This window comes from Chelmon rostratus, chromosome 13 (genome assembly GCF_017976325.1).
Source record: "Chelmon rostratus isolate fCheRos1 chromosome 13, fCheRos1.pri, whole genome shotgun sequence".
NCBI classification, from domain to species: domain Eukaryota; kingdom Metazoa; phylum Chordata; class Actinopteri; order Chaetodontiformes; family Chaetodontidae; genus Chelmon; species Chelmon rostratus.
The window spans coordinates 2164305-2180566 of NC_055670.1; the positions used below are offsets into that span (position 1 = coordinate 2164305).

The 16262-nt window shown below is 41.2% G+C and overlaps 1 protein-coding gene across 1 annotated transcript in view; it reads left to right on the forward strand.

Moving 5' to 3' along the window:
- Positions 1 to 16262, forward strand: part of gdap2 (ganglioside induced differentiation associated protein 2) — a 31484-nt gene that overhangs the window by 1823 nt on the left and 13399 nt on the right. The window contains exons 2-11 of the mRNA XM_041950606.1: positions 361 to 587; positions 4164 to 4303; positions 5005 to 5158; positions 5880 to 5968; positions 6608 to 6684; positions 7594 to 7753; positions 10655 to 10805; positions 11143 to 11219; positions 13151 to 13227; positions 14066 to 14205. Coding sequence (XP_041806540.1) covers positions 406 to 587; positions 4164 to 4303; positions 5005 to 5158; positions 5880 to 5968; positions 6608 to 6684; positions 7594 to 7753; positions 10655 to 10805; positions 11143 to 11219; positions 13151 to 13227; positions 14066 to 14205 — 1247 coding nt within the window. The 5' untranslated portion in view covers positions 361 to 405. The remainder of the gene's footprint in view (positions 1 to 360; positions 588 to 4163; positions 4304 to 5004; positions 5159 to 5879; positions 5969 to 6607; positions 6685 to 7593; positions 7754 to 10654; positions 10806 to 11142; positions 11220 to 13150; positions 13228 to 14065; positions 14206 to 16262) is intronic.

Below are 16262 nucleotides of genomic sequence, written 5' to 3' on the forward strand. Positions count from 1 at the left end.
CACAAAATGTTTACGCAAACTCAAATAGCAAACGTCAAGTGTCCTGCAGAATCAAATAGCACAGGCTGTTTTTCCAGAGCTTCTATTTTCGCCAACATGCAGCACTTTATCCAGAGAAGAGGCAGCTGGAAGTAGACCAATGCAGCAATGTGCCTACAAGACATGCTGCAGTCTGAAGGGTCAGCAGGCAGTCTGCGAAAAGTGGGAAATCATGGAGTGAAGTATGATGGAATTAGTTCTGGTGGAGGGGACTGATCACTCGGCTAAACGAGAAAAGAATCAGCAGCTAAATCAACCATGAAAATCAAATTAAAGTAGATGTGAATGATACTGACTTCACACCCCCCCCCACGTTTGCAGTGGACCTGCTTGGAGATCCAGCGTCAGCCTGCAGTGCCAGAGGGGATGGATCCTCTGGGTGCTCGCTCCCAGTTCGTGGACATCCAGACTCTCCCCACGTGGCAGCAGCAGCTGGGTGAGGATGGTGAGGAGCCGCCGCTGGACCCGAGCGACAGCCTGCTCAGCCAGCAGGACTTCCCCTCGCCTTTCCCCTTCAGACCAGACATCAACCGCAAGATCATCCTCTTGTGAGTGACTCACGTTATTTCTTCACTTTGTGGCCGTTGGGTGAAACTGTCCTCTCTTTGAATTGTCACATTTTCAGGAGCTCTTACTGTCAGCCTCGGTTTGAGGTTATCTGTCTTGTTTTTCAGAGTTTGCCTCCTACATTTGGAAACGACTAAATAAAGTCAGACTGTAGTAGATTTTCTCCATCAGGAGAGGATCATATAATCTTTTAAATGAAGATCCAACATATGAATCACCAGAGCTTGAGTTCTAATGTTTCAACCTGGTTTCAACAGGCCGAAATGTGTGTGTTTCTGCTTTGGCTCAGAAAAATAACACACACAGTGTAGAACAGGCTTGACCAACGTGTCGGTTAGCCAAAACATGGAGCTCGTAGATCAGTTGTCTTGGATATCATTTTGGATTTCTGATGTGATGAACTATGGAAACACAGATCTTTGCATAATTTTTGTATTTATTCAACCATGAAGATATGTTTTTTATTAAAAGGCTGAATCTTTCCCCGAGTTACTCTGCTGAAAACTGCCAGCAAAAGCTAAATTTCATCAGTCTGGGCTCTTGTGGAAAGTTTAGGTGTGTGTTAAAATTGAAATGCTGATTCAGAGTTTTGCCCAAAACTTAACTTCATCACCATAACTGTTCTCAATTTGGCATGAATTAAACCAGTTTGTTCTGTTGCGTTTGGGCCTACATGTTCATGTTTTGGCCTGTTTCCCTCCATCTTGTAGAGTTATGGGATTCCTACATCAGAAGTCTGATCTGACTCATACTCTCAGGGTCAAACCCGTTTAGTCATCCTTTACAGCGTGAATTCCATGTGTTAAAATTAGATTTGCACCCATCGCACCCGTTACCTGCCTGTGAAAAGGCCCATCACTGAGACCAGTTAGCGTTCACGAAGAGCGTATCTGGGAATATTCTTAGGTTACGTGGCAGCCATGAGTCAAAAGCAACTGGACTTCTTAGTTCTCTGTATTTCAGCCTTAAAGCCTAATGTTTGCTATGTTATCATTATGTGGTGTGGTGGTTCCTCTCAGTTCAACCTGTCTGTAGTTGATTGATCTCTTCCAAAATAAAAGGACCCAGAAATTGAAAATGACATCGATGTTCCTCTGATTTGACTGAATTTGTCTGTTGTTTGTTTTTTTACTTTTTCATCTCAGCTCAGTAGACTATGGATAACTTCAGACCGCCACATGTCAAATATCACATTTGATCTGAGCCACTCTTCCATGTTCACACTGCAGCATCAAAATGCTCCGAAACCTGATCCAATATATCCAATCCAACATGCAGCTTGCATGAAAGATTGTGGGTTACTGTGTTGTGAAGGGAAGTGTTGTAAATACTATGCCCCATCACCAGAGAAAAAGGCACAGTTTTGACAGTTTGCTGTGAAGTGAAGACGAAGACAGTGTAGGAGTCTCTGTGACAGTGTTTACTGTTAATCTACGTATGCATGTGTTTTGGTCATTGCTGTCAGTTAGTAGACTATTATTAAATACTATTACTATCACATGTGATTAACATCCTACAGATTCATCAGGTATTTGTAGCGGTTTTGTGTCTGCAGTGTGAAAGCTGCCTGCGTCACTCCACATGCTCACCCAGACCAGTTCAGAGTCCGGATCACCTCATAAATCCTCTTTGTGGAGGAACACATGACCGTCCGCAGCCTGACTTGGCAGCGGCTTCTCTGTGAGAGCCTTGTTGTTGAAGCGCTGCTGCCCTGCTCCAACATCAGGAGCAAGCACATTCCTGCTGCGCTAACATGAGCAGAGCTCCAGGAAGTGACCCGCCAGCAGTGGCACCTTTCAGCCTCTTACCAAAACAAACTGGATTTTATTGACCCGAACATTTCATCATTTTACTGCTCCTCAGATTAACAGTTGGAAGTTTACATACACTCTGGTTTAAGTCATTAAAACTCCCTTTAAACTGCTTGAACACACAGATTTCATGTTACACAATACTTTTGCAAAGTGGACTTTGTGCATGACACAAGTATTTTTTCCAACTATTATTGACAGACAGATTATTTCACTTATAATTCATTATATCACAATTCCAGTGGGTTAGAATAAACTGAATAATGCCTAATCCTCAAGACAAGTTCTTTTTAATCGTGTTTTGACCTTTCATCCACTCACAAATGCAGGTAGAACAATACTATCATGTTCTACTTAAGTGTATGTAAACTTCTGACCCACTGGGAATGTGATGACAGAAATACAATATGAAATGAATTACTCTGCTATTTCACATTGTTAAAATGAAGTAGTGATCCTAACTGACCTAAGACAGGGAATGTTTACAAGAATTAAATGTTAGGAATTATGAAAACCTGTGGAAGCAAATCAAATGTATTTGGCTAAGGTGTGTGGAAACTTCCACCTTCGACTGTACCTTGTAACCTGTGGTTGAGAACCAGTTCTCTCGAGGATGATGGTAGAAAGCTGAAACGGTGATGATTTACAGTAATATCCTATACCTATCCCACAAACAAACATCAGTCACTGCTGTAACTAGGTGATATTGCCAAAAACATGTATCATGGTTTGACAGGGAATTTTTGCAATGATTTTAATGGAAATTAATGAACTCAATACAAATGATGAATTGTATTATTGATTTATTATATTATTAAACTTGGCTGTCTTCGGCTTTTGCTCTTCCCGTCTTCTTAAATCGTCTTACTGCTCACATTTGGCCAGGGATGGTGGAAGGGTTGACCTCTTACTACCAAACACAGCAGAGCCGGCAGCAGTGTTATTTTCTCTTTCAGACAGGCTTGTTGCTGTGCTAGTTGTGACATAAATATGCCAACATGTCACAATGTTTAGCACATTAGAAATGATGCCACTGTTGTCACGAACAGCTCATTATGCCACACCCCTCACTGTGAGTCACACACTGGCATGCAAAGAATTTGATGAATGTTGACATAATCTAGTGAAAATAAAGCTGCTTGTTCGGCCAATTACTTACAAATTTCTAACCTTAAAGATTTAGACAGATGAAGGTAAGACTCAGTAAAAGAGGATCTGAGAGTCTGCAACTGCCAACAAGCTCTATTTCTCTGTAAGAGTGACTCATTTTTTTTCATTAACCTAAGAGGGGTCATGTGAACATAAAGCGGCCCTGGAGGCAGAGTCTGTCCTGTGACCAAATGCTTTCAACACAAGCAGTTCCTCATTGAACCCTGCAGAGCTTCAGGGTGTAGAAATTACTTAAAATAAGCTTTTTACCTGACTAATGGTTTTGTATGTGCTCACTATCACTTTTCCAGTGTACTGAAGTAAAATAGAACTTGGAGTGAGCCTTGTGCTTATATTTGAAGATTCACTGCAATAAATGTTAGTCTCAAGAAGGTATGACAGAGATTTAGAGAATAATTGCTAGAGAACTATTGGCTGAAGCAATTTGAGAGTGCACATCAGTAGCAATATAACACGAGGAACCTCAGACAAAAGTATGACATTAAATAATTTGGTGTCTGTTTGAGATTCATTAAAATAATGAGAAAAATAAAGGATAGTTGTAATTAGAGGTGTGTGTCTTTCTTCCCTCCACAGTGCTGGTGATGTGGCCCTACTGAACTGCACCTTCATCGTGAACACCAGCAACGAGTCACTAAACGACAAGAACCCGGTGTCTGACAGCATCCATCAGCTGGCGGGGCCTGAGCTGCGAGACGAGCTGCTCAAACTTAAAGGTAGAGCTGAGGGAGAAGCTGGAAACATGAGCTCCTGCTCCCGAGAAAAGTTCGACCTCAGCCTTGCCTGCTCAGTGATGCTGCGGGCTCAAGTCTGGAGGCAGAAAGCATAAATGTCAGTGGGGGAGCAGAAGAAATGAATGTGAATTCTGTGATGGTTTTACACAACCGTGCACATGATGATCAGCTGAATCTAATATAAAGGGTCATAACAGTGCAGCTCTACAAAGACTCTGCAGCTTTGGAGAGAGTGCTATGAGATATTTGGGTTCTGCTGCCACCCAATTACAAAGAGGTGAAAAAATGTGTTTGTGGTGTTCAAAGCATTACTAATTACAGCAGCTGCTGTTATATATCTTATTGGGCTTAGCATCAATGCCTTGTCATTCACCAAAATGATATTGGGGTGGCAACATGCAAGAAATACTCATGCTTAAAGGCAAGTAAATGGCATTCAAACCTGAAGAATATCTGCAACCTGAAGCTGTAAAAGCCAGCTTCCATACTTGAAAATTCAAACAGGGAAGAAAGGAAATCAGGAATTTATTTTGGCGCAGTTGTAGAGGCCTTACCACCAGGCTATGACGTAGAGGAGTCGATGTTTGGTCTACAGCCATTATAGTCATAACCTTTTTTTTTTTTTTTGTCTATCAACATCATACTAAATGGTGAATCAGTTTTATTTGCATGTTTGTGTGCAGGATGTCGGACGGGGGAGGCAAAGCTGACCAAAGGCTTCAACCTGGCGGCGCGGTTCATCATCCACACGGTGGGACCAAAATACAAAGCCAAGTACAGGACAGCGGCGGAGAGCTCGCTGTACAGCTGCTACAGGAACATCATGCAGCTAGCTGCGTAAGGACCATCAGATAAACCATCACTCAGTTAGCCCCTGAGTCCATCTTTAACCACTGTTAATGTAATCAATGAGGTGCAACACATGCATTTCCTGGAGAGACAGATTTCAGATTTTTTTTCATTTTTCCTGTCACATAAGATTTTGTTTGATAAACAACATTTGTGCCTCGGGGTGTAAATAAACAATGATTTAATGAAAGCCACTCAGAGCTTCCCAGTTTTTCAATGCAAGGCTGCAGGACTAAAATCCATCTGTCTCTGGGGTCCATGGTAGAACCTGAAACTAGCCAAATATATTAACTCAGTGTAAAAGTTCAGACCACATCATAAAAGCTACCGAAGCCTCTCAGCCAACCATGACTGGTTGTTTGTATCTCGTGTTTACTTCATGAGGTGGATGTTTCTGTGATGTTATGCCTGTCTGTTTGGTTAATACTGAAGATCTGCATCTGGTCTAGAAAGTGGCCACAGTGGTTTTCAGTAGACGTTGAAGCAAAAAATCTAAATATATTCTTTATTTATTCAACATTAAATTAATTGAACATATTTATACACACAGAATAAAAGGATAATGTGAAATGTGTTGATACTAAAATATACAAAGTGTGTGTGCATACATGTGTGTGTGTGTGAGTGAGTGGAAACCATGTAACCAGCTGCTGGTGTGGACGGCAGATGTGGTGCACAGTACGTGAGATTGTTTTTCTTGTCGCCTCAGAGAGCAGTCGATGGCATCTCTTGGCTTCTGTGTGGTGAGCACGACCAAAAGAGGTTACCCACTGGAGGACGCTACGCACATCGCTTTCAGTAAGACGTGAACAAAGACACACACACAGCTTTTTATCAGTGAGGTACAAGGATGGTCACTTAAGCATACACAATGGCCTGATAGCTACAACTAAAACATCCATATTTCAGATGCAGAGGTGATGCATCGTGGCACATAAACAATAAGTCAGTACATAATTAGGGGCTGCTTCTTTAAAAAGTCAAAACACCTCTCACTATAATGCAATATAATTTAAGTGCACCACAAGCCTCCAAAAATCACCTCTGAAACAGCTCTAACACAACTGAGCGTTATCACCGGGATAAAGGGAGGAGGTATTGCAGGACTGTTGGATTAGACACACAATACACAAGTAAACACATATGTCTTTATCACTTTGCCAGTTTCCAAAGTATTTGTCCAGGTAACGCTGACAGTTGATTAGTTGATTTACCTAAATTCTCATAATCAATTAATTGTTTATGCCACTTAATAACTGTTGATCTTCATCAATGTGTGGATCTGTTGTTTGCGGGTTGTAATAAACATTTTTCACTACTTTTTTACATTTCATAATTTATAGTTGATCAATCAAAATTTCTAATTGATTTAACCGTTAGGTCTGTGACTTGTCTTAATATATAAGATAATGTGAGTGTGTGTTCGTGTTTTTATAGGAACAGTGCGCAGGTTCCTGGAGAATCATGGAAACAGCATAGAGGCGGTGGTGTTCGCAGTGTCGGACGCAGAGGAGGTTTGTATGACTTTAGTCTGAGCCAGTTCCTTCAACTCCAATCGTCACTGTAAAGTGTATTCACACAAAAGCCAACTTGACAGGAATTTATTCGCTCGTGTTCAGGTTAATGTGGACCAGCAGTTAGTTCACCAGTGTCAGCTGAACCTGCTGTGAAAAGATTTTTTTTCTCACCCCCACCGGCCACTAAGAGGTTAATTAATGCCAGCGACACATTCCATAAAATAAAATTTAAAAAATGAGTATCCTCCTGATGAAAAACACTGAAATTTCTTAGTTGATGAGAAGCACCCAAATGCACCATTAGTTTCAGCCTGGCCTTTGGGTCTTCTGAAGGACCCACGTTTCTGGACTGCGTTCTTCAGACGGTGCAGCCCCTTAATTGAGACAGCATTAAGGTGCCAATACACTCAAAGCAATTGAGTTCACATGACCTGCCATCAAACCACATTAATTCCGAATGGCCTCACTCAAAGGCCGGACGAAAGCCTGTCTCATGGAACGAGTGAGACTGTCATTCATTCATTCGTTCATTCAGACGGAGATAACGGAGTACACCTTTGGATTGTATTTCCTCTCAAGCATTCATCGTACAAACAAAAAGTGACAGAAGCAGTTGTGTAAAGAATGAGGAACTTAAGAGAGGTCAAAGTTCACCTGGCTGCATGAAAAGGTTACAGTCATTTTGGAGGGAGGGGTTTCAGACAGTGTTTGACCATCAGAAAAGCACTTGGGTTGATGCATACTGACATTTTTATTGCCTCGCTGTAGGCCAGCTCAGAAGGTTAGCTGGTTAGATCAGTCTCCTTATGCTGCGGTGCTGTCTAATATGTCTGTACTTATATTTTTATACTGATATACGTAGAGATATATATATGTGTGTGTGTGTGTGTGTTTTTTTTGTTATAGCCGGCGTACAAGAAGTTGCTGCCTCTGTACTACCCTCGCTCTGAGGAAGAGGAGAAGGCCTGCCTGCCTCTCATCCCAGCTGACATCGGCAACTCTGAGGGTGAACCGGTCGTCCCAGAGAGACAGATCCGCATCGCCGAGAAACCAGGCACCCTGGAAGGTACACAATTTCAACTCAAGTCTTTACTGGTCGTGTTCTGCACTTTTCATGTCAGCAATCTATTTCAACTGGGTGATTTTTAATTTTGGAGCCTGACTCTTTTCATGCCAATGAACAATAGTCCAAGATCAATTGATGTGCCTTTATGGCTGTTTGAGTCAGCAAAATAAACACACAAGGCACAGTTTAATGTTTGATTCCTTTCCATTTCTGTCCGTTTCCGTTTGTTTTTTTTTCCCCTGTGCTTTTATTTTGACTTCAGACAGATGAGGGCTTTTATTGCAGGTTTTTCGGCACTTCAAAGTTAACTGAGGTGTCAAGTGAACAATAAAGACAGAGCATCAGTTTTATTGGATTAATAAGGTGAAGCTTTTCCTGTTGACCTTGTTTCTGTTTTTAATTTGGAAAAAATTCAAACAAGTTACCTTCAGCTTTGTTCGGTCAGAGTGGACAGTCTATGCTCTCTCTCTCTGGGTTCAGAGTTATCCAGCTGGTCAGTTAGTCACTCAATCCATCAGCCAAGTAGTGAGTCAGTCAAACATTTGGCAAAGTACCCATTCAGCTGCTTGTCAGTCAGCCTGTCAGTTCACCAGCAAGTCAGTCAACAAACCACACAGTCAGTCAGCCAACAGCCAACCTGTCAATCACCCATCCAGTGCCAAAATCAACCAGTCAGACAAGACAAACTGTCAGCCAAAACATCAAATATAGCCCAAAGATGAAGACAAGACCGCAATTTTGATGAGGATGTGTTAGAGCTCAGTCAGTCAGTGAGTCAGTCAGAGGACATGGAGGAGCAGTGTAGCACCATATTGTGTAAGCGGGTCAGTGGACCATCTGGCTTCCTGGATCCTTTAGCCCACACCAGCACTCTCTCTCTCATCCAGCCGGCCGTGCCTCACTGGAGGATGTTTTCCATACACGCTCATCTGCACATGACGAAGCGCTTCAGTCTGCGACCGGCATGCCTGGCTAACACAGAGCAGGCGTCTTTCGGTTGTTCTGAACTCACAGGTTGTTTTAGGACACAATGTTTTAATTCCATTTAATTGCATTAATTTAAATTTTAGTCTTTTTGTTCACAAGACATTTTTGTAATTAGTTCTGTTCAGCAAGGACGGTGGTGCAAGGTTTTTCATAGATTTTATAGAAAAGAAATAGAGGGTAGAAATCTGAATAAATGAAGAGAGAAGTGATATGAGCGTGTACCATCAAACAGGTTAAAGTACAGAAAGTAAAAAAAAGCCCATTGGAGTCTTGATGAGCTTCAGAGGAGAATCTTAATCAGAACATTGGGTATGAAGTGATTTCCATCTTATTTAAAGGGCTTTTTAGACAGGAGACAGAAATCATTTACATCTATTAAGTCAAGTCATATGAGGGAGGTTTCCTCTGTAGATGTTAAAAGCGAAGAATCAGTGCAGAAATTGTGAAAGTACTGGACACTGAAACCACAAGTGATGCCCTCCTCTTTCAGATGTCTGCTCATGTGACGGATCAAAGGGGTGAGCTGGCTATTAACAAAGTGAGAATGTTTGCGTTTGTAAAAGGACTCCAAGACTGTCAATGGTCAATTTCATTAGCTCAATCCGTACTGGAGTCAGCCCACATTAATCATCCCGGAACAATACAGGCCCACCGCGATTTCTCCATCCTCCACTGACTGTCTTGATGTTCTAAATGAAAGACTTTTCCCCTGACATTTCCTTACTTAATTAGAGGGTGTACAGTAGATCTGACAGGAAACTAGGGGAGAGAGACACATAGAGAAAGGCTCACTGGGAATTTCACAATGTCACGGTCAGCCTATTAAACCCTTTGGCTACTCACACGCTCCTAAATGATAGTTAGAGATGTTCAACATGCCGGTACCAAACAAGGGACGATCTATCCAGTAGAGCTGCAGAAACTTGTAGAAGCTATACCAAGACACATTGAGGCTGTTCTGGAGGCTCTGTGTGACCCAACAAATTACTGTTATGTCTTGACTTTCATTTTTCCTCCATCTATATGTTGAGCTTTTATGTTACATATGTATGACAGTAGGAACACTAGATGACTCTGTTGCTTTGAATAGAAGACATTTGTACTATTGGAAGCTTCAGTTCAAACTTCCTGTTAGTCCTTCAGTATTCATATAAACTGTATTTTGTATGACCTCTTAAATTTAGCAACCTAAGCTTTTGCTTGCACTTTGTCTAAATGTTTGTTTCTGGTGAAGAGGATTGTGAAAGTAGCACCAGCCCATGCGTTAGGAAGTGTCTGTGGTTTCTGCATTGAGCCTGTTGCCTCCATTGACCTCCAGCCCAGCTCCAGTCTGCTGGCGGAACGCTTCAAAGGGGCGAGATGTGGCTTAGCGGTGTTGATCCAAAGCAAGCAGAGCGCCAATAACAACATGCTGGTGTATACACACTGACAGACACACACATGTCCATTTGGATGTAGTTAAAGTGCATGGACATGCATGTGACCTTACATGTGGTTGTAGAATAACAAAAAATCCATTCTGTCGTCTGAGTTCATGACCTCGCTGGCAGCTTTTTCCCAAAGACACACAAATAAGTGTGAAATAAAGTTAGACAAGGAAGCAGTCACTTCAATGCAAATACACAGAAAAATGATCATATCAAAGATCAAAATGAAGAAAGAGCCAGGATTATTTACCACTTCCATTCTGAAAGAAGTTTACTTAGGTTCTCATGAGTGTGTTTTGCATGTGGAAGCATGAATGTGTTTTACTGAATATGCCCCAAAGCTGAATATGCTGCAATATGTGTCCTATGTGCATTTATCTTTACCATAATTCTTATGTATGTTACCACTGCCAGAAGGAATCCATTATAGCTTGTAAGGTAAATTACAGTAAATAACTAGTTATCATCTGTTTGTTTGTTTACACAGATGATTCTGAAGAGGATAGCCTGGAGTCAGATCTGGGTCAGGTGGGGAATCACGCGTTCGCCCGGATGGAGGGTGACGTGGACAAACAGCGGAAACAGATCCTTCAGGGCCAGATGTCCGAGGCAGCCATGCAGAAACAACACCAGCGGAAGTAAGAGTCCAGCCAACTTCTAAAATAACACAACAGCAACTTTGACATGCATTAACAACATTAGCATTAGCACTAGCAACACCAGCACTGCACTTTTATTGGGTGGTTGACAGTAGGGACAAACAGGAAACATGAGGAAAATCACAGGTGTAACAGCAGAGGTTGCCTTAAAAGAGGGTTGTGGCCCTCCTGCTTTTAAATTTTACAAGATAAACTTTCATATTTTATATTGTTACATAATAGGGATGACGAGGCAGCGGTCCAATCTGTACTATATGCTGTGAACCATAAATTAAAGCCATTTGTGTGTGTGTGTGTGTGTGTTTATCTCCTGCAGTTACAATCGCTGGCTGTGTCGTGCGAGAGCAGAGGATCTGTCCGACATCGCCGCACTGAAAGCCTTATACCAAACTGGTATGTGTGAATGAGTGTGAGAAACAGAGGGAGAGGAGTCTTATACTGGATCCTAAATTTTTTTCAGTGTGAATGTGTCGCCTCTGTAATACATTAAAACAAAACAGAAACAAAAGGCTGTTTATCCAAGGGTGTGTTGTGTGCAAGTTGCGTGCATGGGCGTGTGTGTTACGAGTGATCCGTCTTTTTGCTTTCCCCTCAGCTCTGATGGGCTACAGTTTCCCAGTTTCAGCTCTTATGAGGCGCAGTTCACTCTCATTACCAGTAGGAGGCAATGTTATTATACAGTTTAGCCCTGTTGTTATTTGACTTGGTGATGGTCACCATCAGATTTAGAATGATATTTGAAAACTTCCATGTCTTTGAATAACCTACTTTCTCACACCAGGGAAATTTTTAAACCTGTATGAACTTACTGACCCCGCTCTGTTCTAACTGAAATGAAACAATAAACAGCATAGAAACAATTTTACTAAGTTTAATTTTGCAAACAAACCTAGAAAAAGAGAAAAGCCTCGAGTAGAATGCTTTTCTGAAAGCAGATCTCTGTTCCCTCTTGTGGTTAGCTGTCTTGTGATGATGATCATAACTAGAAACCTCAGTTTTTCTTTTGCTGTGTCTTTACATGACAAAAAATGATTACATGATTTTTTCTTACAAGAGCCAACATCACAGGACACAGGATCAGTTTTCCATTCTGATGTCAGGTGATACGGGATGGTTACCACTGGTAGACTCTGAATACACTGGCATACTACTGGTTTACATGAAGAGAAAGTGTGTGCTTTTCATGGCCACGCAACAGGACTGAAAGGACTGCATTCTGTTTCAGCTTGGGTCCATTGGACACAGACAACATGCATAAAAAATGGTTTAACAAAACACAGCCCTCAGAAAAATTTCACATGCGCCGCAGAATACAAACACAAAATCAAGATCATCAGACACACATGCGATGTAGTGCCGACCTCTTCTCAGTCTTTTCCAAAGTAGCGTCGTCACTTCCTCTGTGGGGGCAGGTTTTGACTTGCAAGGGGAGGCAAAACATTCATGCTGGAGAGGCAGAATGAGCTGCGAGCTGCAGGACTTTGCACAGAAGGCCTTTTGGCATTTTGGAATAAACAAAAGTGATGACTGAGTGAATGAGGGCCTGTGTCATATTACTGCAAATAAATCAGGACTGAAACTAACAATTATTTTCCTAATGAATTAATCGAGCAATGATTTTTCAATGCATTAGTGACGAATCACTAGACCAGAGAATGTTTGCAAGATAAATGAACAAAACAATTTATATATATGTATGTAATCTACTATATATATGTCTGTGTGTGTGTGTATATATATATATCTATAAATATATATATATATGTATGTGTGTGTCTGTGTTTGTGTGTTTGTGTGTGTGTATATATATGTGTGTGTGTATGTTACAAGTTCTCTCTGACATCTTAGATTTTTTATTATTGTCAATTTATAATGACATAAAACTGTGAAAAGGGGCAGTCCTCAAATCTGAGAAACTGTAAGCTATAATTATAATTGACTTATAATTTAGATTGTCAGTCATCTGTCAGTGTATTAAATCTCGTTGTACTAAAACACTGATTCCCTTTAGAAAACAAGCATTTGACTTATGAGAAATATTAAACAGAACATTGTCACCACAAGCCATGATCAACTTGATCATAGCTGAAGAAAAGGAGCAGCAGGTACAGGAAGTCCTACTGCATCAACCTGAAATCCAGTGAAGAAGATCCAGCACCCTCTGTGTTGAACTGAGAGGTGGCGTTTAGAGATTTCAGCACTGAAACACTGCAACGATGAAGGCTGTGCAGCTACCAAGCTCATCACCAGCCGTGGTTCATCTGCCTGTGTTCTAGTCTGAACCTGTGTGTGTGTTTGACCTTTGATATTGTGTGTGTCCCCAGGTGTGGATATGTGTGGCAGGACAGTGATGGTTCTGGTTGGACGAAACATCCCAGTGACCCTTATTGACCTTGAAAAGGTAACGAATCAAAGTAGTGATTTAAAGATAAACAGTCAGGTTTGGCTTCATGTGTGTATCAGTGAGCTCATATTCATCTTGTTCATCTTTATATTAAAGGACGGGTGAGGCATTCTGGAGAAAGATTGAAACTGCTATCTCCTCTTCTTCACAATGTGATTACATATTACCAAACCGGATTACAGCAAAAAAAACACCCTCACAGTCTGCTAGCTGTCTGTCCTGTGTGTGTGTATGGTGTTTGTACACAGCCCTGACTCTGTAAATGGGAAACAAAGTGGCTCAAACCGAGCCACACAACACTGTTCCAGCCAATCAGCAACAGGTGGCGTTCATGCTCGTGCACAGGACAAAGGGAAGGAGAGAGGGCCGGTAAATCTCTCATGCAAGCTAACGTGTAATCACACTGTGAAGAAGGAGAGAAGCAGTATCAACAATCCTCTCCAGAGTGACTCACCCGACCTTTAATCTGAGCTGTGTGGTTGTTTACATGTCTGCATGTGTTTCGTGTGCATGTGCCTCTGTTTTGTGTGTGTGTGTGTGTGTGTGTGTGTGTGTGTGTGTGTGTGTGTGTGTGTGTGTGTGTGTGTGTGTGTGTGTCCATTTGTATTCACATGTGCCCATGACACGTGTGCAAATTGTACCAATGTGTTTTGTGTGTGCATTTGTTTGTGTTGCTCAGTACCTCTTAAAACTTAATTCTTACTACCATGTACCAGAAATACTAAAACTCGACCCAACAGAAAATAAAATTTTACTTGTGTATTAAAAAAATAGTGGCGAATCCAGGACTATAAACGTGTATGCACCCTGATTCAGTCTGTGTTTGTGTGTGCAGGCCCTGCTGTACTTCATCCATGTGATGGACCACATCACAGTGAAGGAATATGTGATGGTGTACTTCCACACCCTCACCGGCGAACACAACCACCTGGACTCCGACTTCCTTAAGAACCTCTACGACATCGTTGATGTCAAGTCAGTCTGACCTTTTACACTTCTCGTTCTACTGAGCCAGCAAATGCTATTATGAGTAACTTCCTGTTGGACATCGATGAAGCGAAAAGTCAAATGATCATAATCTAAACCTTACGGCAAATGCATGCTGGGATATGTTGCATTTCATAGATGTGCGACATTTTATACTAATATTTTTACATTTTCCAGGTGTTGGATTGGTCATTTAACACACATGAAGTGCTATAATCCAAAATGAGATTTCTTTGAAGTCAAATAGAAGGATGCTTACCTTAGACATTGACTTAGGTCCCATTGTTTTGGTCTTTCTCCCCTCCATTTAGTCTTATCCCCTTGCCACACACAGTGGTTGAATCAGAAAAGTCTGGAGCTGTTATGGCTTTAACCTTCCACCCACCCAAAGGCATGACATTAATGTTCTGTGCTGTTCTGGTGTGAAGTCATTTGGCTAAATCTGCTGGCCAGCTATGTCTTCGCTCTTTAATACCCAGAACTGCATATCAGACATAGAGCATGAAGTTTTTTCTTCTAAGTAAGCAGACAAAAAGTCTCCAGATGAAACAAAGGTTTGACAGCTCCCTGGCATTTTTTTATTTCTCTGTTCATAGTAATAAGGAATTTAGTCTAGTCCAGGTGTAATATCTTAATAGAATGTGTAATTCTCAGTGACAAATCTATAGCTGGATGTGATAATATTTGTAAAATGCAACATCTTCTGTGAGGCTTGGCTGTCGTTTGACCTTCCTGTGGCCTTCCTTTGGCTCTGGTCCCCCTCTGACTAATCTGCCATCTGCAGCTGCATTGCAAGTTCAGATACATTGTTCATGCTACAGTATGACACTGCCAAGGTTACAGTGTTTAGACTTTTGGAAAAGCAAAACGAGCTGTGAAACGTTTTTGTTGCACTGTGGGTTTTGGAAATCTGGCGGCCATATTTGGAACAGGAAACCAAAACTTGGGAGTGTGTTCTGGGGGTGAAGTATTGGCTGTGACTCAGCTTTAATCACAGGGTTCAAAGTTTTGAAAGTGGATCTTTTCATAGGCCTTCCATAGGAATCACTTACAAAACTAATTGGTAGACATTAGATTTGTTTGTGAAAGATATTCCTACTTATCTTAAGATCAGCATATGAATGATGATTTGTCACAGACACAGATGCTGTCCAGAAGTCAGACCTGAGTCCAAATCGGTGATTCTGTTGAGAAACTTCAAAGATGCTATTTTTTCTTCAAGGCTCTGCTGTGTCATCACAAACATACTGCTGTGAGATTCACCATCGATGAAAATTTTATTACACTGAATAGGAGTCACGTCTGCTAAATGACAACCAGAATTATTCACAGTTCATCCCGGGAGTCAGAGTAGAGCCACAGCTCTCTATTATCTACTGTAAATTGATAGAGTACATTCAACCCTTTCAAACTCTGTGTTAGATCCACTGTTTTTCACACTGTGTGCAGCCAAGCATTGTTTGACTCTACTTTAAATTTTAGCCGAGGGAATGAAATTTTCCAAGATGCACAATATGTCAGGTTGAATTGTAGAAAAATACCTGTTTGAGTGAATGGTTCAATCATGGAAAAGTGAAATCTTAGATTTTAGAGGGCATCTCACAGGTCAAGAAACAGGCAGCCAGATAGTGAGACTGGTTTAGACAAACCCAGAGTTTACTTTAATTTGGAAGAGCAAACAGAAGTTAGTAACTAACCAAACAGTGTGTGTGTGTGTGTGTGTGTGTGTGTGTGTGTGTGTGTGTGTGTGTAGATATGTTTCAGAGTAAGGTGACAACTACTCTCCATGAGGACTTCAGGGCTTCAACAAACCCCTCTATATATGTGTGTGTGTGTGTGTAACATTTTTGTCTCCCTGAATTTCAGTTTTACCTCCAAATAAAGTGGTTTAGATAAGCTGGCTGAAAACTACCAAAATTAGATCCAAATAGTAATAAATAAAGAAATAATAAAGAAAGCACTTCAACATCAACACAAAGGCATTAAATCACAAAACAGAAAACAAAAATGGAATATGTTGTCATATCTTTGAAAAATTCATTTTG